Source organism: Scyliorhinus torazame, chromosome 3 (genome assembly GCF_047496885.1).
Source record: "Scyliorhinus torazame isolate Kashiwa2021f chromosome 3, sScyTor2.1, whole genome shotgun sequence".
Lineage (NCBI taxonomy): Eukaryota > Metazoa > Chordata > Chondrichthyes > Carcharhiniformes > Scyliorhinidae > Scyliorhinus > Scyliorhinus torazame.
The window spans coordinates 364323704-364350403 of NC_092709.1; the positions used below are offsets into that span (position 1 = coordinate 364323704).

At 51.1% G+C, this 26700-nt stretch overlaps 1 protein-coding gene across 5 annotated transcripts in view; it reads right to left on the bottom strand.

The window, feature by feature from the left end:
* LOC140409368 (disintegrin and metalloproteinase domain-containing protein 12-like) overlaps positions 1-26700 on the bottom strand; it is a 653965-nt gene that overhangs the window by 128371 nt on the left and 498894 nt on the right. For all 5 annotated transcript variants that reach the window (XM_072497812.1, XM_072497813.1, XM_072497810.1 and 2 more), the window contains exon 15: positions 10355-10463. In XM_072497812.1, coding sequence (XP_072353913.1) covers positions 10355-10463 — 109 coding nt within the window. The remainder of the gene's footprint in view (positions 1-10354; positions 10464-26700) is intronic.

Sequence of the window (26700 nt, forward strand, 5' to 3'; positions counted from 1 at the left end):
CCCCACACGCACACAGACACACACACACCCACAGTCGCACACACCCAGACACACACACACACAGACACACACACACACAGACACATACCACACACACCCAACCTCCCCACACACACACACCACACTCGCACACACACAGACACACACAAACCCACCCCCCCCACACACACCACACACAGACACACCCACACACCCACACCCACAAACACCAACATACACGCACCAACACACACACAGACACACACACAGACACACACACACAGACACACACACCCACACACACAGACACACACACACACTCACAGCAACACACACACAAACACACACACACACAAACACACACAGAGACACACACACACACACACACACACACCCACCCACACACACAGACTCACCCACACACAAACACAGACAGACACCCCCCCACACACACACACGCACAGAACAAAGAAAATTACAGCACAGGAACAGGCCCTTCGGCCCTCCCAGCCTGCGCCGATCCAGGGGCAAAATTCTCCCCCAACGGCGGGATGCCCGCCGACTGGCGCCAAAGCCGGCGCAAATCAGACGGGCATCGCGCCGGCAAAAAGGTGCGGACGTTTCCGCATCTTTGGCGGCCTAGCCCCAACATTGAGGGGCTAGGCTGACGCCGGAGGGATTTCCGCCCCGCCAGCTGGCGCGGAAATGCGGCGCATGCGTGGGAGCGTCAGCGGCCGCTGACAGTTTCCCGCGCATGCGCAGTGGGGAGAGTCACTTCTGCCTCCGCCATGGTGGAGACCGTGGCGAAGGCGGAAGGGAAAGAGTGCCCCCACGGCACAGGCCCGCCTGCGGATCGGTGGGCCCCGATCGCGGGCCAGGCCACCGCGGGGGCACCCCCCGGGGTCAGATCGCCCCGCGCCCCCCCCCAGGACCCCGGAGCCCGCTCACGCCGCCTGGTCCCGCCGGTAAATACCAGGTTTGATTTACGTCGGCGGGACAGGCAATTCCTGGGCGGGACTTCGGCCCGTCCGGGCCGGAGAATCCAGCGGGGGGTCCCGCCAACCGGCGCGGCCCGATTCCCGCCCCCGCCCAATCTCCGGGAGCGGAGACTTCGGCGGGGGCGGGATTCACGGCGGCCAACGGCCATTCTCCGACCCGGCGGGGGGTCGGAGAATGACGCCCCAGATCCTTTATCTAAACCTGTCGCCTATTTTCCAAGGATCTACTTCCCTCTGTTCCCCGCCCGTTCATATATCTGTCTAGATGCATCTTAAATGATGCTATCGTGCCCGCCTCTACCACCTCCGCTGGCAAAGCGTTCCAGGCACCCACCACCCTCTGCGTAAAAAACTTTCCCCGCACATCTCCCTTAAACTTTCCCCCTCTCACCTTGAAATCGTGACCCCTTGTAATTGACACCCCCACTCTTGGAAAAAGCTTGTTGCTATCCACCCTGTCCATACCTCTCATAATTTTGTAGACCTTAATCAGGTCCCCCCTCAACCTCCGTCTTTCCAACGAAAACAATCCTAATCCACTCAACCTTTCTTCATAGCTAGCACCCTCCATACCAGGCAACATCCTGGTGAACCTCCTCTGCACCCTCTCTAAAGCATCCACATCCTTCTGGTAATGTGGCGACCAGAACTGCACGCAGTATTCCAAATGTGGCCTAACCAAAGTCCTATACAACTGTAACATGACCTGCCGACTCTTGTACTCAATATCCTGTCCGATGAAGGCAAGCATGCTGTATGCCTTCTTCACCACTCTGTCGACCTGCGTTGCCACCTTCAGGGTACAATGGACCTGAACTCCTAGATCTCTCTGTTCATCAATTTTCCCCAGGACTCTTCCATTGACCGTATAGTCCGCTCTTGAATTGGATCTTCCAAAATGCATCACCTCGCATTTGCCTGAATTGAACTCCATCCGCCATTTCCCTGCCCAACTCTCCAATCTATTTATATTTTGCTGTATTCTCTGACAGTCCTCCTCGCTATCTGCAACTCCACCAATCTTAGTGTCATCTGCAAACTTGCTAATCAGACCACCTGTACCTTCGTCCAGATCATTTATGCATCTCACAAACAACATTGACCCAAGCACAGATCCCTGTGGAACACCACTAGTCACCTTTCTCCATTTTGAGACACTCCCTTCCACCACTACTCTCTGTCTCCTGTTGCCCAGCCAGTTTTTTATCCATCTAGCTCGTACACCCTGAACCCCATACGACTTCACTTTTTCCATCAACCTGCCATGGGAAACTTTATCAAACGCCTTACTGAAATCCATGTATATGACATCTACAGCCCTTCCCTCATCAATTAACGTTGTCATTTCCTCAAAGAATTCTATTAGGTTTGTAAGACATGACCTTCCCTGCACAAAACCATGCTGCCTATCACTGATAAGTCTATTTTCTTCCAAATGTGAATTGATCCTATCCCTCAGTATCTTCTCCAACAGTTTGCCTACCACTGACGTCAGGCTCACCGGTCTATAATTCCCTGGATTATCCCTGCTACCCTTCTTAAACAAAGGGACAACATTAGCAATTCTCCAGTCCTCTGGGACCTCACCCGTGCTCAAGGATGCTGCAAAGATATCTGTTAAGGCCCCAGCTATTTCGTCTCGCGCTTCCCTTAGTAACCTGGGATATATCCAATCCGGACCTGGGACTTGCCCACCTTAATGCCTTTTAGAATACCCAAAACTTCCCCCTTCCTTACGCCGACTTGACCCAGAGTATTTAAACATCCATCCCTAGCCTCAACATCCGTCATGTCCCTCTCCTTGGTGAATACCGATACAAAGTACTCATTAAAAATCTCACCCATTTCCTCTGACTCCACGCAGAAATTCCCTCTTTTGTCTTTGAGTGGGCCAATCCTTTCTCTAGTTACCCTCTTGCTCCTTATCTACGAATAAAAGGCTTTGGGATTTTCCTTAACCCTGTTAGCCAAAGATATTTTATGACTCCTTTTAGCCCTATTTATTGCACGTTTGAGATTTGTCCTACTTTCCCGATATTCCTCCAAAGCTTCATCAGATTTAAGTCGCCTAGATCTTATGTATGCTTCCTTTTTCATCTTAGCTAGTCTCACAATTCCACCCGTCATCCATGGTTCCCTAATCTTGCCATTTCTATCCCTAATTTTCACAGGGCCATGTCTGTCCTGCACTCTAATCAGCCTTTCCTTAAAATATTCCCACATTTCAAATGTGGATTTACCTTTAAAGAGCTGCTCCCAATCCACATTCCCTTGCTCCTGCCGAATTTTGTTTCATAGATTTCATAGAATTTACAGTGCAGAAGGAGGCCATTCGGCCCATCGAGTCTGCAATGGCTCTCGGAAAGAGCACCCTACCCAAGCCCATACCCCCACCCTATCCCCATAACCCAGTAACCCCACCCAACACTAAGGGCAATTTTGGACACTAAGGGCAATTTATCATGGCCAATCCACCTAACCTGCACATCTTTGGACTGTGGGAGGAAACCGGAGCACCCGGAGGAAACCCACGCACACACTGGGAGGATGTGCAGACTCCACACAGACAGTGACCCAAGCCGGGAATCGAACCTGGGACTCTGGAGCTGTGAAGCAATTGTGCTATCCACAATGCTACCGTGCTGCCCTCAAGTGTTATACTTGGCCTTTCCCCAATTTAGCACTCTTCCTTTAGGACCACTCTCGTCTTGTCCATGAGTATTCTAAAACTTACGGAATTGTGATCGCTATTCCCAAAGTAATCACCGACTGAAACTTCAACTACCTGGCCGGGATCATTCCCCAATACCAGGTCCAGTATGGCCCCTTCCCGAGTTGGACTATTTACATACTGTTCTAAAAAACTCTCCTGGATGCTCCTTTCAAATTCTGCTCCATCTACGCCTCCAACACTACATGAGTCCCATTCAATGTTGGGGTAGTTAAAATCTCCCATCACGACCACCCTATTGCTCCTACATTTTTCTATAATCTGTCTACATATTTGTACCTCTACTTCACCCTCGCTTTTGGGAGGCATGTAGTAAAGTCCCAACAATGTTACTGCACCCTTCCTAATTCTTGGGTCAACCCATATTGCCTCAGCGCTCGAATCCTCCATCGTGCCCTCCTTAATCACAGCTGTGATATCATCTCTGACCAGTAATCCAACTCCTCCACCCCTTTTACCTCCCTCACTATCCCTCCTGATGCATCTATACCCTGGGATATTTAGTTGCCAGTCTTGCCCTTCCCTCAACCGAGTCTCCGTAATACCAATAACATCATATTCCCAGGTACTAATCCAAGCCCTAAATTCATCTGCCTTGCCTGCTACACTTCTCGCATTGAAACAAATGCACCTCAGACCACCTGTCTCTTTGCGTTCATCATCTCTTCCCTGTCTACTCTTCCCCTTAGTCACATTGAGTTTATTATCTAGTACCTTACTGGCTTTAGATGCTGCCTCTTTACTGACGCCTAACTTCCTAATCTGGTTCCCATCCCCCTGCCACATTAGTTTAAAACCTCCCCAACAGTGTTAGCAAAAGCACCCCCAAGGACATTGGTTCCAGTCCTGCCCAGGTGTAGACCATCCGATTTGTAATGGTCCCACCGCCCCCAGAACCGGTTCCAATGTCCCAAAAATCTGAACCCCTCCCTCCTGCACCATCTCTCAAGCCACGTATTCATTCTGACTATTCTTGAATTTCTACTCTGACTGTCTCGTGGCACTGGTAGCAATCCTGAGATTACTATCTTTGAGGTCCTACTTTTTAAACTTATCTCCTAACTCCCTAAATTCTGATTGTAGGACCTCATCCTATTTTTTACCTAGATCGTTGGTGCTTATATGCACCACGACAACTGGCTGTTCACCCTCCTCCTTCATTATGTCCTGCAGCCGATCTGAGACATCCCTGACACGTGCACCCGGGAGGCAACATACCATCGGGAGTCTCGTTTTCGACCACAGAAACGCCTGTCTACTCCCCTTGCGATTGAATCCCCTATGACTATAGCCCTGCCAGTCTTTCTCCCGACCTTCTGTGCAGCAGAGTCAACCACGGTGCCATGAACCTGGCTACTACTGCCAAAAGACAGACACACACACGCACAGACACACACACACAGACACACACACAGAGACACACACACAGAGTCATACACACACATACACACACAGACACAGTCATACACAGTCATACACATACCCACACACAGTTATGCACATGCATGTGCCATACATAGACACAGAGGCACACACACAGTCATGCACACACACAGATGCAGACACAGACACACACACAGTCATGCACACATACTCACTCTTATGCAGACACAGAAATACACAGTTATGCACACACACATGCAGACACATACGCAGTCATGCATACAGGCACACACATATGCAGACACAGACACACAGTCATGCACACAGGCACACATACACACCACACATACACATACAAGCACAGATACGCACACACAAACACAGATACACACATTCAGATACACACACACACAGGCACTGGTACACACACCACGCACACACACACCACACACACATACACACATACACATTCATACACACACCAAACACACGGATACTCACACACAGATACACACACCATGCACACCAGACACTTGCACACAGATACACACACACATACCACATACACACACACACAGTTATGCACAGACACACACATATGCAGACATACACAGTCATGCTGTGGAAGGGAAATTAATGAGTTGCCAACTTAGAAGCATGCTGGGAAATGCTTGACTATAGTTAACACTACTTTTGAACAAAAATAAGTAGGTCAGGTAACGTAAACGAAATACTGCTTAATATTCTGGTCTCGGACTTATTATGAAAACACGTTGTCCTCCGAAAGATATAAAATGTGTACTCGAGTTATTTTTAGCCAAGGGCAAGAACATACGTACTACGTATTTCATTTTACGTACTTTCCAAGGTCTATTTAATATTAACATGGCTGTTTACTTCAAGCTGTTATTTCAGATTATAAAACATACTTTCTTCAATCGAATCTCCGAGCGTTGTGGACTGGCTAAAAAGCCAGCACACTCTCTCCGCAAATATATTTGTGTGAATAAATTTCCTTAAATCGAACCTCGAAGATCAAGGAAAACCCCAAGGCCTTTTACACATATGTGAGAAATATGAGAATGACTAGAGCGAGGATAGGTCCGATCAAGGACAGTAGCGGGAGATTGTGTATTGAGTCTGAAGAGATAGGAGAGGTCTTGAACGAGTAATTTTCTTCTGTATTTACAAATGAGAGGGGCGATATTGTTGGAGAGGACAGTGTGAAACAGACTGGTAAGCTCGAGGAAATACTTGTTAGGAAGGAAGATGTGTTGGGCATTTTGAAAAACTTGAGGATAGACAAGTCCCCCGGGCCTGACGGGATATATCCAAGGATTTTATGGGAAGCAAGAGATGAAATTGCAGAGCAGTTGGCAATGATCTTTTCGTCCTCACTGTCAACAGGGGTGGTACCAGGGGATTGGAGAGTGGCGAATGTTGTGCCCCTGTTCAAAAAAGGGACTAGGGATAACCCTGGGAATTACAGGCCAGTTAGTCTTACTTCGGTGGTAGGCAAAGTAATGGAAAGGGTACTGAAGGATAGGATTTCTGAGCATCTGGAAAGACACTGCTTGATTAGGGATAGTCAGCACGGATTTGTGAGGGGTAGGTCTTGCCTTACAAATCTTATTGAATTCTTTGAGGAGGTGACCAAGCATGCGGATGAAGGTAAAGCAGTGGATGTAGTATACATGGATTTTAGTAAGGCATTTGATAAGGTTCCCCATGGTAGGCTTCTGCAGAAAGTAAGGAGGCATGGGATAGTGGGAAATTTGGCCAGTTGGATAACGAACTGGCTAACCGATAGAAGTCAGAGAGTGGTGGTGGATGGCAAATATTCAGCCTGGATCCCAGTTACCAGTGGCGTACCGCAGGGATCAGTTCTGGGTCCTCTGCTGTTTGTGATTTTCATTAATGTCTTGGATGAGGGAATTGAAGGGTGGGTCAGTAAATTTGCAGACGATACGAAGATTGGTGGAGTTGTGGATAGTAAGGAGGGCTGTTGTCGGCTGCAAAGAGACATAGATAGGATGCAGAGCTGGGCTGAGAAGTGGCAGATGGAGTTTAACCCTGAAAAGTGTGAGGTTGTCCATTTTGGAAGGACAAATATGAATGCGGAATACAGGGTTAACGGTAGAGTTCTTGGCAATGTGGAGGAGCAGAGAGATCTTGGGGTCTATGTTCATACATCTTTGAAAGTTGCCACTCAAGTGGATAGAGCTGTGAAGAAGGCCTATGGTGTGCTCGCGTTCATTAACAGAGGGATTGAATTTAAGAGCCGTGAGGTGATGATGCAGCTGTACAAAACTTTGGTAAGGCCACATTTGGAGTACTGTGTACAGTTCTGGTCGCCTCATTTTAGGAAGGATGTGGAAGCTTTGGAAAAGGTGCAAAGAAGATTTACCAGGATGTTGCCTGGAATGGAGAGTAGGTCTTACGAGGAAAGGTTGAGGGTGCTAGGCCTTTTCTCATTAGAGCGGAGAAGGATGCGGGGCGACTTGATAGAGGTTTATAAGATGATCAGGGGAATAGATAGAGTAGACAGTCAGAGACTTTTTCCCCGGGTGGAACAAACCATTACAAGGGGACATAAATTTAAGGTGAAAGGTGGAAGATATAGGAGGGATATCAGAGGTAGGTTCTTTACCCAGAGAGTAGTGGGGGCATGGAATGCACTGCCTGTGGAAGTAGTTGAGTCGGAAACATTAGGGACCTTCAAGCAGCTATTGGATAGGTACATGGTTTACGGTAAAATGATATAGTGTAGATTTATTTGTTCTTAAGGGCAGCACGGTAGCATTGTGGATAGCACAATTGCTTCACAGCTCCAGGGTCCCAGGTTCGATTCCGGCTTGGGTCACTGTCTGTGCGGAGTCTGCACGTCCTCCCCGTGTCTGCGTGGGTTTCCTCCGGGTGCTCCGGTTTCCTCCCACAGTCCAAAGATGTGCAGGGTAGGTGGATTGGCCATGATAAATTGCCCTTAGTGTCCAAAATTGCCCTTGGTATTGGGTGGAGGTGTTGAGTTTGGGTAGGGTGCTCTTTCCAAGAGCCGGTGCAGACTCAAAGGGCCGAATGGCCTCCTTCTGCACTGTAAATTCAATGATAATCTATGATTAATCGAGGACAAAGGTTCGGCACAACATCGTGGGCCGAAGGGCCTGTTCTGTGCAGTATTTTTTCTATGTCCTATGTTCTATGAAGAATTTGTCTTTATTATAATTTCCACGACACATGCACATACACACACATACGCAGAGACACACAGTCATGCACACAAGCACAGATACACATACCACATACACACATACACTTACAAACACAGACGTACACACACATACATACACAAACACGTACACACAGATACACACGCAAACACTAGACACATACACACATGCACAGATACATGCTGATACACACAAACACAGATATACAGGGTATAGAAGGATGCAGGTGTTTGGTCTAGATCGGACACGTGATCGGCGCAGGCTTGGAGGGCCGAAGGGCCTGTTCCTGTGCTGTATTGTTCTTTGATACACACAGACACCACACATACACTACACATACACACAACACACACACACCCAAGCACAGACACACACCCAGATGCACACACACATGACACACACACGGATGCACACACACAGAGATACACACACACACATACACCAGACACATACACACACACATACGCACAGATACATACACACATACGCATAGATACACATACACACAGATGCACACACATACCACACACACATACTACACACTCACATATACACACCACACAGATACACACACATATACCACACACACACGTACCACACACCATGCACACATAGATACACACAGACAGACACATACACAGGGACACAGACACATACACACAGACACATGCTGATAAACACAGACACAGATACACAGACACATATGCACACATACACAGACACATATACGTACAGACACAAACACAGATGTACACATAGACACATATACCCACAGACACATATACACTCAGACACATATACACAGACAGATACGCATATACACACAGACAGAGGCACATATACGCATAGAGACATATGCATATTTACACACAGGTACATACATACAGACCCAGACACATATAAACACATTCAAATACACATATACACAAACCACACACACCGCACACACACATACGCCACACAGACATTCAAACACACACACCTACACATACCACACACACACACACACATATACCACACATACATACACACATCCACACACCACACACACACACCATACATAAAAACACATACACACACACAAAGACTCACACACCACACACACACAGACAGATATACATACGGACACAGACACATATACACACATTCAGATACACACATACACAGACACATACACACAAACACATATACTATACACAGACACAAAAATAATCATAGACATATGGACACAGACACATGGACACATGTGTATAAGGCACATACACACAATCACATAAGCACAGGCATAACCACATACACAGACACACAGAGGTATACACAGACACAGATATACACACAATCACACACACATAGGCACAGCCACATACGCAGACACATACATACAGACATACACACAGACACAGATATACGCACAGATACACACACACACACACAGACAGATATACACACAGACATATATGCATACCATGGCACACAGACGCACAGATATACACACAAGGATGCACACATACACACGCATAGACAAAGAACAGAGACACAGATATACAGACAGATAGCCATACAGTATGTGTGTATATCTGTGTGTGTACATCTGTGTATCAGTGTGTGTATATCTGTGTATGTGTGTGTATATCTGTGTCTGTGTATGTATATCAGTGTGTGTATATCTGTGTATCAGTGTGTGTATATCTGTGTCTGTGTATAGATCTGTGTGTACATCTGTGTATGTGTGTGTATCTGTTTCTATGTGTATACCTGTATCTGTGTGCGTGTATATCTGTGTCAGTGTGTGTATATCTGTGTCTGTGTGTATATCCGTGTGTGTGTATGTGTCTGTGTATATCTGTGCCAGTGTGTATATCTGTGTCTGTGTGTATATCCGTGTGTGTGTATGTGTCTGTGTATATCTGTGTCAGTGTGTGTATATCTGTGTCTGTGTGTTCCCAAAAGAATCACCTTTGCAGAGATTGTCAGATTATAAATTAGAACAATATGAATAAAGCACAAAGCTTCCAATTACTTTCAGCCAAACTTACTGGATCAGGCACTTTATGTAATTATCATTCTCATCCTTGCCGCAGTTTCCATATTCATTCCCGGCTCTGTTTGTAACTGAATAACAAATGTCCTCAGCAGTTGTGGCCCCTGTCAGACAGAAAGTGGCAGCGTCACAGACACATACATAACCACAGGATAGTCTTCTGCTGCAGGCTTCGGGGGAGAAGGACACAGATGGAGAGAGGGAGGGAGAGAGGGAGGGAGGGAGGGAGGGAGGGAGGGCGGGAGGGAGAGAGGGGGGAGGGAGGGAGGGAGGGGAGAGGGAAGGAGGGAGGGAGAGAGGGAGAGAGGGAGGAAGGGAGAGGGAGAGAGGGGGGAGGGAGGGGAGAGGGAAGGAGGGAGGGAGAGAGGGAGGGAGGGAGGAAGGGAGGGAGGAAGGGAGAGAGAGAGGGAGAGAGAGAGGGAGGGAGGGAGAGACGGAGAGAGGGAGGGAAGGAGGGAGGGAGGGAGAGAGAGGAGAGAGGGGGTAGGGGAGAGGGAAGGAGGGAGGGAGAGAGGGAGAGAGGGAGGGAGGGAGAGAGGGAGAGGGAGGGAGGGAGGGAGGCACTGAGGGAGAGAGGGAGTGAGGGAGAGAGGGAAGGGGGGAGGGAGGGAGAGAGGGAGGGAGGGAGAGAGGGAGGGAGAGAGGGAGGGAGGGAGAGAGGGAGGGAGGGAGGGAGGGAAAGAGGGAGGGAGGGAAAGGGAGGGCGGGAAAGAGGTAGGGAGGGAGAGAGGGAGGGAAGGAGGGAGAGAGGGAGGGAGGGAGAGAGGGAGGGAGAGAGGGAGGGAGGGGAGAGGGAGGGAGTTTGAAGGTGTTATAACCTGCCTACTGACGATTGGCTGGGGACTAATGATTATCCCACAATCCTATGGGAGTATGAACTTCCCCAATGAGGGGGGCGGAGAAACTCCTACTATGAATAAGCTGGCCAGTCCAGGAACCAGGAGGAAGGAGAAGGTAGCAAGGGAAGTTACTGCTACTACTATGTATATATTGTTATAGTAAATAAACTTTATTATTTTGTATCCTTAAAACACGTGCTGGATTCTTCGTGGCCCTTACAAAACTGGCGACGAGGGTTAAAGTGAATAGCCGTCTACACTGCTGAAGCCACCTCCCTGGATTTTTGTTGGATACAGGTTGGAAGTTGTTTTCTATTATACCATGCCTCTGTACGGACGTTTGGATGTTTTTGATGCTGCGCTGGAAAGCTGGAACCAGTACACGCAACGGATGCGTTACTATTTCCGGGCAAACAATATCACTGAAAACGAGCGCCAGGTGGTCATATTGCTCACCGCCTGCGGCCCGCATACGTTTGGGGTGATTAGGAGCCTTACGTACCCAGCTGCGTCGGACACCAAAACGTTTGATGAACTTGTGAATATAGTGGGGCAACACTTTAACCCAACCCCGTCCACGATAGTCCAGCGTTACCAGTTTAATACCGCTGAGAGGACCCCTGGAGAATCCCTTGCCGATTTTTTATCCAGGCTACGCGGGATTGCGGAATACTGTGACTATGGTGAGACCTTGTCAGAAATGTTACGCGACCGTTTGGTTTGCGGTATTAACAATGCGGCCACCCAGAGAAAGTTGTTAGCGGAGCCAACATTGACTTTTCAACAGGCCATTCAAATAGTCTTGTCCCGAGAGAGCGCAGAGCGAGGAGTACAGGAGCTACAGGGAATGGAAGTGCATGCCTTGGGGCGAAACCCTTTCCGCCCAAAAACATCCCCCCGCACTCCTGCGGTACCTTGGGCGAGGCAACGACCAGACCGACGCCAGTGGCCATCGGACATTCCTCCCCGAAGGGAGCCTTCTCCAGAGCCAATGGATGAGGAGCCATGTCCGTGTCAGACTTGTAGGCGCCGACCCCGTCGCGGACGGCGGTCCTGGGGACGCCAGAGGCGCCGTCGTTCCGACCGAAACTGGGACCAGCCCAGGGGCCGTAACTGGGACCAGCCCAGAGGCCGTACCTTCCATGTGGATGAACCTGCGGCAACCACTCCTGAGGACGTGGAGACGGAGGACGACTGCCTGCAGCTGCATTGTGTGGCAGCTCCCCGTGTGGCCCCCATTAAGGTGACAGTACGGGTCAATGGCCACCCGCTGGAGATGGAGTTGGATACTGGCGCAGCGGTCTCCGTGATCGCCCAGAGGACATCGACCGCATCAAGCAGGGTATACAGACCCTTACATTAACCGACTCACAGGCCAGGTTGGCCACCTACACGGGGGAACCACTGGACATTGGAGGAACTACAGTGACCCCTGTTGTCTATGGACGCCAGAAGGGGCGTTTCCCACTTATCGTAGTGCGTGGCCATGGGCCCAGCCTGTTGGGTCGGGACTGGTTGCGCCATTTGCGGTTGCAATGGCAGCACATCCTCCAAACAGTTTCTGGAGGGTTGACTGAGGTGCTAGGACGATACCCAGAGGTATTCCAGCCTGGTCTGGGGAAAATAAAAGGGGCCGTAGCCCGTAACCAAGTTGAACCAGGAGCCACACCGCGCTATTTCCGGGCACGCCCAGTGCCTTACGCTTTGCTCGAGAAGGTAGAAGGGGAGCTCACTCGTTTGGAGAGTTTGGGTATTATCAGGCCCGTCCGTTTTGCTGACTGGGCAGCACCAATTGTGCCAGTAATGAAGCCAGATGCCACAGTTCGCTTGTGTGGCGACTATAAACTTTCAGTGAATACGGTTTCCCGACTCGACCGATATCCAATGCCTCGCATAGAGGATCTCTACGCGAAACTTGCAGGTGGACTCTCATTCACAAAATTAGATATGAGTCACACCTACCTGCAGTTGGAGCTGGACCCTGCCTCCCGACCATATGTAACGATTAATACACACCGGGGCCTGTATGAATATACTCGGTTGCTCTTCGGAGTATCCTCTGCCTGTGCAATTTTTCAACGTGTTATGGAGGGCATTTTGAGAGGTTTACCACGTGTGGCTGTCTACTTAGATGACGTTTTGATTACAGGGACGTCGGAGCAAGAGCATTTGGAAAATCTGGAGGCTGTCCTTAGACGCCTTTCGGAGGCTGGAGTCCGTTTACGTCACACAAAGTGCGTATTTCAGGCAAAAGAAGTAGTCTACCTAGGTTATCGGGTGGACCGCGAAGGTCTGCACCCCGTCCCAGAGAAGGTGCGTGCAATTCAACATGCCCCCACCCCGACTGACACTTCGCATCTTCGTTCTTTTCTCGGTCTCGTAAACTATTACGGGAAGTTCCTCCCCAATCTGGCAACTACGCTGGCCCCCTTGCACCTGCTGCTAAAGAAAAATCACACCTAGGTTTGGGGTCAGCCGCAAGAAACCGCTTTCCGGCGGGTAAAGCAACAGTTGTCGTCGTCTGGGTTACTAACCCACTATGATCCGGGAAAGCCTTTGCTCGTCACATGTGATGCATCCCCGTATGGTATTGGGGCCGTCCTGTCCCACAAGATGGAGAACGGGACCGAGCGACCGATAGCTTTCGCCTCCCGCACATTGACTGCAGCGGAGAAGAAGTACGCGCAGATCGAGAAGGAGGGCCTGGCAGTGGTTTTCGCGGTGAAACGCGTCCACCAGTATGTGTACGGCCGCCATTTCACTATCGTGACTGACCATAAGCCCCTGCTGGGACTTTTCAGAGAGGATAAGCCGATACCGCCCATTGCTTCTGCACGGATCCAGCGCTGGGCTTTGTTGCTTGCTGCATATGAGTATTCTCTGGAGCACAAACCAGGAACGCAGATAGCAAATGCCGACGCATTCTGCCGATTGCCTTTATCGACCGGCCCCATGTCGACCCCCACGACCGGTGAGGTGGTCGCAACCCTAAATTTTATGGACACCTTGCCTGTCACGGCATCACAGATCCGTGAGTGGACCCAGACGGAGCCAGTCTTGTCAAAGGTTCGGCACATAGTCCTGTATGGTGGGCAGCATAGACAGCTCCCAGGCGAGTTACGGGCATTTTCCTCCAAGCTGTCAGAGTTCAGCGTGGAAGACGGCATCCTCTTGTGGGGGACGCGTGTGGTTGTCCCGGAAAAAGGCCAGGAGCTGATATTATCAGACTTGCACAATGGGCATCCGGGCGTGACCAAGATGAAAATGTTGGCCCGGAGTTATGTCTGGTGGCCAGGCCTCGACACCGACATTGAGAAGGTGGCCCAAAACTGCTCCATTTGCCAGGAGCATCAGAAGCTTCCGCCGGCCGCGCCCCTACATCACTGGGAATGGCCAGGGCGGCCTTGGGCACGCTTACATGCAGATTTCACAGGCCCTTTTCAGGGATCCATGTTCCTTCTACTAATTGACGCCCAGTCCAAATGGCTGGAGGTGCATAAGATGCAGGGGACAACGTCCTGCGCAACAATTGAAAAAATGCGTTTATCATTTAGCACGCATGGCCTCCCCGAGGTGCTGGTCACGGATAATGGCACTCCATTCACGAGTGAGGAGTTTGCTAGGTTTACAAAGATAAACGGCATCCGCCATATCCGCACTGCCCCTTACCACCCGGCTTCAAATGGGTTGGCAGAGCGCGCAGTGCAGACATTCAAAAGAGGCCTAAAGAAGCAGTCTTCCGGGTCAATGGACACGAGACTGGCTCGGTTTTTGTTTACGTACAGGACCACCCCCCATACAGTGACTGGGGTAGCTCCTGCAGAACTCCTAATGAGCCGGAGACTTCGCACCCGCCTTAGTATGGTCTTCCCGGACATTGGCGCAAAAGTACGCCGCACACAAGAACGGCAGGGACCGGGATTGTCTCAGCATCGTCCGATTCGGCAGTTTGCGCCCGGTGACCCAGTATTCGTGCGGAATTTTGCTGGTGGTGCCCAATGGGTTCCTGGGGTAATCTTTCGCCAAACGGGCCCGATATCGTACCAAGTGCAAGCCCAGGGTCGTCTCCAGCGAAAACATGTAGACCACGTCCGGTCCAGAAGATCATCCCCTCCAAAGATTCCCTGCCCCCGGAGCTCATTTCAACAGCCGCAAAGACCAGAGACAAGGGAAGGTAGTCCTCAAAATCTTCCACTGGTGCCTCACTCGAAGCCTGCGCAGGTCATGACGGGACCGAATGGGGACAGAGACGCTGACATGACGGAGGCAGCAGACTCTGACTCCGAGATGGAGACACCGGATGAATCAGAGGGGGAATCCTCGGGTCCACAGGCCGTGGATGTACAACTGCGCCGTTCATCACGGAAGCGCCGGTCTCCGTCTCGTTATACGCCGCCTGATCCAGCGCCGCGTGCAAATGGCGTCCGGCCTGCGGCCAAACGAGTTCGACGCCTTCCTTCGCCAGGGCCTACGGTGGATTCCTTGGACTTTGGGGGGGAGGGATGTTATAACCTGCCTACTGACGATTGGCTGGGGACTAATGACTATCCCACAATCCCATGGGAGTATGAACTTCCCCAATGAGGGGGGCGGAGAAACTCCTAGTATAAATAAGCTGGCCAGTCCAGGAACCAGGAGGAAGGAGAAGGTAGCAAGGGAAGTTACTGCTACTGCTATGTATATATTGTTATAGTAAATAAACTTTATTATTTTGTATCCTTAAAACTCGTGCTGGATTCTTCGGGGCCCTTACAAAAGAAGGATATAATAATCAAAGAAATCTGAGCAGCCGTAGACCCTATAACGCCTGAAGCCTGTGCCACCATTCACCTGACTTAACTCTCCGAGAACCCAACGTTCTCTCTCCCCTGCCTTCAGTGTGTTCACGGTGAAGGATCCTCAACGCTCTGGGATAGGGAGTTCCAAAGATTCTCACCCCTTCGAGTGAAGAAATTTCTCCTCACCCCAGTCTTAAATGATCAGCTCCTTATCCCGAGAGTGTGTCCCTGTGTTTCAGAATTCCCGACCAATGGAAAAACCTCTCCACGTCCACCCGGTCAAACCCCTACAGAATCTTGTTGGTTTCAATGAGACAATGCAATGCATCAGATCTAAACCCTGCAGTCCTGCCACACCCAGCCATGAACGGAGGCTCCACAAATACCCCCATCCTCAATGACGGAGGAGCCCAGCACATCTGTGCAGAAGACAAGGCTGAGGCATTCGCAACAATCTTCAGCCAGGAGTGCCGAGTGGATGATCCGTCTCGGTCTCCTCCGGAGGTCCCCAGTGTTACAACCCCTTACAGGGGCAGAGTTGTACACCATCCGCTTCCCGTCCTGCACACAAAGAATGAGCTACTCAGGTGGGCAGCACTGTAGCACAGTGGTTAGCACAGCTGCTCCACAGCTCCAGGGTCCCAGGTTCGATTCCGGCTTGGGTCACTGTCTGTGCGGAGTCTGCACGTCCTCCCCGTGTGTGCGTGGGTTTCCTCCGGGTGCTCCGGTTTCCTCCCACAGTCCAAAGATGGTAAAACGCCCTTAGTGTCCAAAAAACAAAGTTGAGTTGGGGTTACTGGGTTACAAGGATAAGATGGAGGCATGAGCTTAAGTAGGGTGCTCTTTCTAAGAACCGGTGCAGACTCGATGGGCTGAATGGCCTCCTTCTGCACTGTAAATTCTCTGATTCTGTGACTCGGAAGCGGAGCTCCCTCTTAATTGGAGGATCTCCCCGCAGAGTATAAACCCTGACCTGGAAGCAGTTCGAGGAAGGGGACCCGACGGGGACTGCAGTGTGGATAAGACCATAAGACATAGGGGCGGAAGTAAGGCCATTCGGCCCATCGAGTCCACTCCACCATTGCATCATGGCTGATTTCAACTCCATTTACCCGCTCTCTCTCCATAGCCCTTAATTCCTCGACAAATCAAGAATTTATCAACTTCTGTCTTAAAGACACTCAACGTCCCGGCCTCCACCGCCCTCTGTGGCAATGAATTCCACAGACCCACCACTCTCTGGCTGAAGAAATTTCTCCTCATCTCTGTTCTAAAGTGACTCCCTTTTATTCTAAGGCTGTGCCCCCGGGTCCTAGTCTCCCCTGCCATTGGAAACAACTTCCCTACGTCCACCCTATCTAAGCCATTCATTATCTTGTAAGTTTCTATTAGATCTCCCCTCAACCTCCTAAACTCCAATGAATATAATCCCAGGATCCTCAGACGTTCATCGTATGTTAGGCCTACCATTCCTGGGATCATCCGTGTGAATCTCCGCTGGACCCGCTCCAGTGCCAGTATGTCCTTCCTGAGGTGTGGGGCCCAAAATTGCTCACAGTATTCTAAATGGGGCCTAACGAGTGCTTTATAAAGCTTCAGAAGTACATCCCTGCTTTTATATTCCAAGCCTCTTGAGATGAATGACAACATTGCATTTGCTTTCTTAATTACGGACTCAACCTGCAAGTTTACCGTTAGAGAATCCTGGACTAGGACTCCCAAGTCCCTTTGCACTTCAGCATTATGAATTTTGTCACCGTTTAGAAAATAGTCCATGCCTCTATTCTTTTATCCAAAGTGCAAGACCTCGCACTTGCCCACGTTGAATTTCATCAGCCATTTCTTGGACCACTCTCCTAAACTGTCTAAATCTTTCTGCAGCCTCCCCATCTCCTCCATACTACCTGCCCCTCCACCTATCTTCGTATCATCGGCAAACTTAACCAGAATGCCCCCAGTCCCGTCATCTAGATCGTTAATATATAAAGAGAACAGCTGTGGCCCCAACACTGAACCCTGCGGGACACCACTCGTCACCGGTTGCCATTCCGAAAAAGAACCTTTTATCCCAACTCTCTGCCTTCTGCCTGACAGCCAATCGTCAATCCATGTTAGTACCTTGCCTCGAATACCATGGGCCCTTATTTTACTCAGCAGTCTCCCGTGAGGCACCTTATCAAAGGCCTTTTGGAAGTCAAGATAGATAACATCCATTGGCTCTCCTTGGTCTAACCTATTTGTTATCTCTTCAAAGAACTCTAACAGGTTTGTCAGGCACGACCTCCCCTTACTAAATCCATGCTGACTTGTCCTAATCCGACCCTGCACTTCCAAGAATTTAGAAATCTCATCCTTAACAATGGATTCTAGAATCTTGCCAACAACCGAGGTTAGGCTAATTGGCCTATAATTTTCCATCTTTTTCCTTGTTCCCTTCTTGAACAGGGGGGTTACAACAGCGATTTTCCAATCCTCTGGGACTTTCCCTGACTCCAGTGACTTTTGAAAGATCATAACTAACGCCTCCAATATTTCTTCAGCTATCTCCTTTGGAACTCTAGGATATATCCCATCTGGGCCCAGGGATTTATCAATTTTTAGACCTCTTAGTTTCTCTAGCACTTTCTCCTTTGTGATGGCTACCATATTCAACTCTGCCCCCTGACTCTCCGGAATTGTTGGGATATTACTCATGTCTTCTACTGTGAAGACTGACGCAAAGTACTTATTTAGTTCCTGTGGTAGTATGCATTAGGGATTATGTGGGACTGTGAAGCCATGATGACATTGGCTGACAGATCCCGGGTCCTGGTTGGACGTTGACCTCTAGCTCCGCCCTGAAGGCGGAGTATAAGTACCTGGAGCCCTCCCCCGCAGATAGTCTACTACTGAACTGCGGGGGGAACAGTCACGCTTAATAAAGCCTCATCGACTTCACTCTATTCGTCTCTCGGAGTCTTTGTGCGCTACAATTTATTAAGCGTGACTAAAAAGGACGATGGAGCTCAGGATCATCCCGGAATGCCTGAGGATCAGCCCCCACGCAGTGAATGCGGCAGCAGCTTTCAAGCACTGGCAGACTTGTTTCGAGGCCAACCTCAGAACGGCCACCGGCCGGGTCACAGAAGACCAAAAACTACAGGTCCTGCACTCGAGGTTAAGCACGGAGATTTTCTCCCTCATCGAAGACGCAGAGGATTTCCAGACGGCGTTCGCAGCACTGAAAAGTCTCTATGTCCGCCCAGTAAACCAGATCTACGCTCGCTATCAACTCGCAACGAGACGGCAAAGTCCCGGAGAATCGATAGATGAATTCTACGCCGCGCTACTAATTTTGGGACGAGCCTGCAGCTGCCCGTCGGTGAACGCAATTGAACACACGGACATGTTAATGCGCGATGCTTTTGTGGCAGGTATGAACTCCTCCCAAATCCGCCAAAGACTTCTAGAAAAAGAGTCACTAGGACTCTCAGAGGCACGGGCCCTAGCAGCCTCCCTAGACATGGCCGCGCGAAATACCCGCGCCTACGGCCCCGACCGCGCGGCAGCCCATTGGGCTCCGTACGTACCCGTCGCGACAAACCCACCCACCCCCCGGACACCCCACAGGCTTGCGCGGTCCAAACGCCAAGTCGCACCGGGGGCGCCCGCTGCTATTTCTGCGGCCAGGCGAAACACCCCCGGCAGCGCTGCCCGGCCCGCGCAGCAATCTGCAAGAGCTGCGGGAAAAAGGGCCATTTCGCGGTTCTGTGCCGGTCCCGCGAGGTCGCCGCTGTCCCGGGAGAACAGGGAGCCCTGCACGCCGCTTACGCTCCCCAACCCCCCCAGCGCCCCATGTACGACCCGCAGGCGCAGCCACTCTGGGTCCCGACCACCGCAGTCCCGGGAGAACAGGGAGCCCTGCACGCCGCTTACGCTCCCCAACCACCCCCCCCCGCCCCATGTATGACCCGCCGGCGTTACCACTTTGGGTCCCGACCACCGCTCTCCCCGGAGAAGAGGGAGTTCTGCGCGGCTCTAACGCCCCCCAAACCCCCCCCCCCCCGCGTATGACCCGCCGGCGCTACCAATTTGGGTCCCGACCACCACTGTCCCCAGAGATGAGGGAGCCCCGCGCGTTCCTAACGCTCCCCAACCCCCCCAGCGCCCCATGTGCGACCAGCAGACGCCGCCATTTTGGGTCCTGGCCACCACAAGGGGAGGAAGGGCGCCGCCATCTTGGACCACCCCAGACCTGTACGACGCATGGGGCGGCCATTTTGTCCACCCCCGCCGCCATCTTGTGACCCCCCAGCCATGTGCGATGCATGGGGGCAGCCATTTTGTTCAACCCCGACGCCACCTTGGACGGCAACAACGGACCCCAGTGTCGACGGCTCCACGGGTTTCGAAGAATACGCTCAACTACTACATCCACGTCTCGCTTCAATAACACTGGACCAAGCTCGGCCCCGGACACTCCAGACGACGTCGACAACGGTGCTGATAAACGGGCACGAGACACCATGCCTAGTCGACTCCGGGAGCACGGAGAGCTTTATCCACCCCGACACGGTAAGACGCTGTTTTTTGACCACCCATCCCAGCGCACAAAAGATTTCCCTAGCTGCAGGATCCCACTCCGTACAGATCAAAGGGTACTGCAGAGTTACCCTAACGGTGCAAGGGAGGGAGTTCAAAAACTACAGGCTCTCCGTCCTTCCCTAACTCTGCGCCCCCACATTACTGGGATTAGACTTCCAGTGCAATCTACAGAGCCTAACCTTCAAATTCGGCGGCCCAATACCCCCACTCACTATCTGCGGCCTCGCAACCCTCAAGGTGCAACCCCCCGTCCTTGTTTGCGAACCTCACCCTGGATTGCAAACCCGTCGCCACTAGGAGCAGACGGTACAGCGCCCAGGACCAGACCTTCATTCAGTCCGAAGTCCAGCGGCTACTAAAGGAGGGCATAATCCAGGCCAGCAATAGTCCCTGGAGAGCACAGGTGGTAGTAGTAAAGACAGGGGAGAAGCAAAGGATGGTCATAGACTATAGCCAGACCATCAACAGGTACACACAACTAGACGCGTACCCTCTCCCCTGCATATCCGACAGGGTCAATCGGATTGCCCAATATAATGTCTTCTCCACCGTGGACCTCAAGTCCGCCTACCATCAGCTCCCCATCCGCCCAAGTGACCGCAAGTACACAGCCTTCGAGGCAGACGGGCGATTATACCATTTCCTAAGGGTCCCATTTGGCGTCACAAACGGGGTCTCGGTCTTCCAACGAGAGATGGACCGAATGGTTGATCAACACGGGTTGCGGGCCACGTTCCCGTATCTCGACAACGTAACCATCTGCGGCCACGATCAGCAGGACCACGACGCCAACCTCCAAAAATTCCTCCAGACCGCTAAAGCCTTGAACCTCACGTACAACGAGGACAAGTGCGTTTTTAGCACCAACCGGCTAGCCATCCTGGGCTACGTAGTGCGCAATGGGATAATAGGCCCCGACCCAGAACGTATGCGCGCCCTCATGGAATTTCCCCTCCCGCACTGCCCAAAAGCCCTGAAACGCTGCCTGGGGTTCTTTTCATATTACACCCAGTGGGTCCCCCAGTACGCAGACAAGGCCCGCCCCCTAATACAGACCACGACCTTCCCGCTGTCGACAGAGGCTTGCCAGGCCATCAGCCGCATCAAAGCGGACATCGCAAAGGCCACGATGCACGCCATCGACGAGTCCCTCCCCTTCCAGGTCGAGAGTGACGCCTCCGACGTAGCTCTAGCGGCTACCCTTAACCAAGCGGGCAGACCCGTGGCCTTTTTCTCCCGAACCCTCCACGCTTCAGAAATCCGCCACTCCTCAGTGGAAAAGGAAGCCCAAGCCATAGTGGAAGCTGTGCGACATTGGAGGCATTACCTGGCCGGCAGGAGATTCACTCTCCTCACGGACCAACGGTCGGTAGCCTTCATGTTCGATAATGCACAGCGGGGCAAAATCAAAAACGACAAGATCTTAAGGTGGAGGATCGAGCTCTCCACCTTCAACCACGAGATCTTGTATCGTCCCGGAAAGCTGAACGAGCCGCCCGATGCCCTATCCCGCGGCACATGTGCCAACGCACAAATTAACCGCCTCCAAACCCTCCACGAGGACCTCTGCCACCCGGGGGTCACTCGGTTTTTCCACTTTATCAAGTCCCGCAACCTCCCATACTCCTTAGAGGAGGTCCGTACAGTCACAAGGAACTGCCACATCTGCGCAGAGTGCAAACCGCATTTTTTCAGGCCGGATGGAGCGCACCTGATTAAGGCTTCCCGCCCCTTTGAACGCCTTAGTCTGGATTTCAAAGGACCCCTCCCCTCCACCAACCGCAACATATACTTCCTTAATGTAGTGGACGAATACTCCCGCTTCCCATTCGCCATCCCCTGTTCTGACATGACCGCGGCCACAGTCATTAAAGGCCTGAACAGCATCTTCACGCTGTTCGGTTACCCCGCATACGTCCACAGCGACAGGGGGTCCTCTTTCATGAGTGACGAGCTGCGCCAGTTCCTGCTCAGCAACGGGATAGCCTCGAGCAGGACGACCAGCTACAACCCCCGGGGGAACGGGCAAGTAGAGAGGGAGAACGGCACGATCTGGAAGACCGTCCTACTGGCCCTACGGTCCAGGGACCTCCCAGTTTCCCGGTGGCAGGAGGTCCTTCCGGACGCTCTCCACTCTATCCGGTCACTACTGTGTACTAGCACTAATCAAACGCTTCATGAGCGCCTCCTTGTCTTCCCCAGGAAGTCCTCCTCTGGAACGTCGCTGCCGACCTGGCTGGCGGCCCCAGGACCCATCTTGCTCCGAAAGCACTTGCGGGCGCACAAGTCGGACCCGTTGGTCGAAAGGGTTCACTTCCTTCACACGAACCCGCAGTACGCCTACGTGGAGTACCCCGACGGCCGACAGGACACGGTCTCTCTGCGAGATCTGGCGCCCGCCGGCAACACACACACCACCCCGACACCAATCACATAACCCACCCCCCTCCTTCCTGCCACCGCCGCACCCCGCGACCGCCCCCTTCCCAGGAGGATCAGTCCTCATCTCAGGCCCGACCAGGAATAAAGCCCAAGCTGAAACCGTAAGGCTCCCGGAGAAGACAACACCAGAACAAGCACCACCACCACCACCGGGGCCGAGGCGATCGACACGGACGACCAGACCGCCCGACCCACTCGTGGCGTCGATCTAACAGTACAATATGTGGACTTTTAACGAGAACATTTTGTCTTTTCCTGACGATTACTGTAAATAGTTTGAAACAAAAAAAAAAACCTTGTACATACTGTAATAACATGCGAAAGTTTTCCTCCCAGGACCAGCCTTGTAAACCCTTACCACCATGCGAAGCATCACCCCGCCAGGTTCATTTTTAACAAGGGGTGAATGTGGTAGTATGCATGAGGGGTCATGTGGGACTGTGAAGCCATGATGTCATTGGCTGACAGATCCCGGGTCCTGGTTGGACGTTGACCTCTAGCCTCGCCCTGAAGGCGGAGTATAAGTACCTGGAGCCCTCCCCCGCAGGTAGTCTACTACTGAACTGTGGGGGAAACAGTCACGCTTAATAAAGCCTCATCGACTTCACTCTATTCATCTCTCGGAGTCTTTGTGCGCTACAGTTCCTCAGCTATTTCCTTGTCTCCCATCACTAGATTACCAGCGTCATTTTGGAGCGGCCCAATGTCTACTTTTGCCTCCCGTTTGTTTTTAATGTTTTTAAAGAAACTTTTACTATCATTCCTAATGTTACTGGCTAGCTTACCTTCATAATTGATCCTCTCTTTCCTTATTTCTCTCTTTGTTATCCTCTGTTTGTTTTTGTAGCCTTCCCAATCTTCTGACTTCCCACTACTCTTTGCCACATTATAGGCTTTCTCTTTTGCTTTGATGCATTCCCTAATTTCCTTTGTCAGCCATGGCTGCCTAATCCCCCCTCTGATAACCTTTCTTTTCTTTGGGATGAACCTCTGTACTGTGTCCTCAATTACTCCCAGAAACTCCTGCCATTGCAGTTCTACTGTCTTTCCCACTAGGCTCTGCTCCCAGTTGATTTTCGTCAGTTCCTCCCTCATGCCCCTGTAGTTACCTTTATTTAACTGTAACACCTTTACACCTGATTCTACCTTCTTTCTTTCAAATTGGAGACTGAATTCTACCATATTATGATCACTGCCTCCTAAGTGCTCCCTTACTTTAAGATCTTGAATCAAGTCTGGCTCATTACATAACACTAAGTCCAGAATGGCCTGTTCCCTCGTGGGCTCCATCACAAGCTGTTCCAAAAGCCCTCCTGTAAACATTCAATGAATTCCCTTTCCTTGGGTCCACTGGCAGCATTATTTACCCAGTCCACCTGCATATTGAAGTCCCCCATGATCACTGTGACCTTGCCTTTCTGACATGCACTTTCTATTTCGTGGTACATTTTGTGCCCCCGGTCCTGACCACTGTTAGGAGGCCTGTACATAACTCCCATTATGTTTTTTTTGCCTTTGTGGTTCCACACAGACTCCACATCATCTGACCCTATGTCGTTTAGTGCTATTGATTTAATTTCATTCCTAATTAACAAGGCAACCCCGCCCCCTCTGCCCACCTCTCTGTCTTTTCGATAGGTTGTGAATCCCTGAACTTGCCTGGATGAGTGCAGCTCCAACAACACTCAAGAAGCTCGACACCATCCAGGACAAAGCAGCCCAGCTTGATTGCTCCCCTTCCACAAACATTCAATCCCTCCACCACCGACGCACAGTGGCAGCCGTGTGTACCGTCTACAAGATGCACTGCAGTAACTCACCAAGGTTCCTTAGGCAGCACCTTCCAAACCCACGACCTCTACCATCTAGAAGGACAAGAGCAGCAGATACCTGGGAACCCCACCACCTGGAGGCTCCCCTCCAAGTCACTCACCACCCTGACTGGGAAATATATCGCTGTTCCCTCACTGTCGCTGGGGCAACATCCTGGAACTCCCTCCCTAACAGCACAGTGGATGTACCCACACCAAAAGGACTGGCGTAGATCAAGAAGGCAGCTCACCCCCACCTTCTGAAGGGCAACTGGGGATGGGCAATAAATGCTTATCTAACCAGCAACGCCCACATCCTGTAAATGAATAAAAAAAGGTCATAGCCTCAGGATAAGAGGTATCAAATTTAAAACAGATTTGAGGAGAAACTACTTCTCCCAAAGGGTTGTGAATCTATGGAATTCGCTGCCCCAGCGTGCGGTGGATGCTGGGATAGTGAGTAGCGCAGTGGTTGCTTCACAGCTCCAGGGTCCCGGGTTCGATTCCCGGCTTGGGTCACTGTCTGTGCAGAGTCTGCACGTCCTCCCCGTGTGTGCGTGGGTTTCCTCCGGGTACTCCGGTTTCCTCCCACAGGCCAAAGATGTGCAGGTTAGGTGGATTGGCCGTGATAAATTGCCCCTTAGTGTCCAAAAGGTCAGGTGGTGTTGTGTGGTGGGCCGAGGTAGGATGTTCTTTCAGAGGGTAGGCCCAGTCTCGGTGGGCTGAATGGCCTCCTTCTGCACTGCATGGATTCTATGAGTCTATGATGAACTATAATACAATACTCCTTCACCCCAACCAAACCTTTACAGATAAATACAGATTTATGAGGATAATACAAGTTACACAATTTAATGTTCTCACTAAGTACACAGTCCATGCAAACCAATCGAAGAAATATGGTCAGATACCCTCCACTCTGAAACCGAGTGACAGATACCACCCAACACAACTTCTGTGCATTTCTCATCAACCCCTCGCCCTCTCTCTCTCCCCCCCCCCCCCCCCCCCCCCAGATGTTTGTCACACTGTGAGCGAACTGGTCCAAATGGAACTTTGTTCCACACATGGTTTCCAAACTCCACTCTCGAAGAACACACTTTGAAATCTCCTCCCACATAACGTTTTCTCTCAGGTGCCTTCACCAAGGATCCACATCCCGGTTTTCAAGCTGTCCTATCAGTATTCTCCTGCCTTGGATCACAACATGCATTCAAGCTTCCACACCATCTCTCAGGTATCCAGCCATGCCAGCAGAACACCCCTGTTTCACACGCTGCGTTACGGTGTCGCCAACCTCAGGATTAGCTCAGGTATCTGGCTTCTCAATAGCTGACTTCACCAGGTCTACACTTTACAGCTCTGGTTTTTACTGGGAGCATCTCTCTCTGCCCCATGACTTCACTGAACAGAACTTTATTTCAGTTATTCCTGTAATTTCATGGAACTCTCATTCCTTGACTTCTTGCACTGTCTTTAGCTTCTTAGACTGAAATTCTGCCCTTCTGTATCACCCTGCCTGCACTGGCAGCTTCTGTATCATTCTGCCTGCACTGGCAGCTTCTGTATCACCCTGCCTGCACTGGCAGCTTCTGTATCATACTGCCTGCACTGGCAGCTTCTGTATCATTCTGCCTGCACTGGCAGCTTCTGTATCACCCTGCCTGCACTGGCAGCTTCTGTATCACCCTGCCTGCACTGGCAGCCTCTGTATCACCCTGCCTGCACTGGCAGCTTCTGTATCATACTGCCTGCACTGGCAGCTTCTGTATCACCCTGCCTGCACTGGCAGCCTCTGTATCACCCTGCCTGCACTGGCAGCTTCTGTATCACCCTGCCTGCACTGGCAGCTTCTGTATCATACTGCCTGCACTGGCAGCTTCTGTA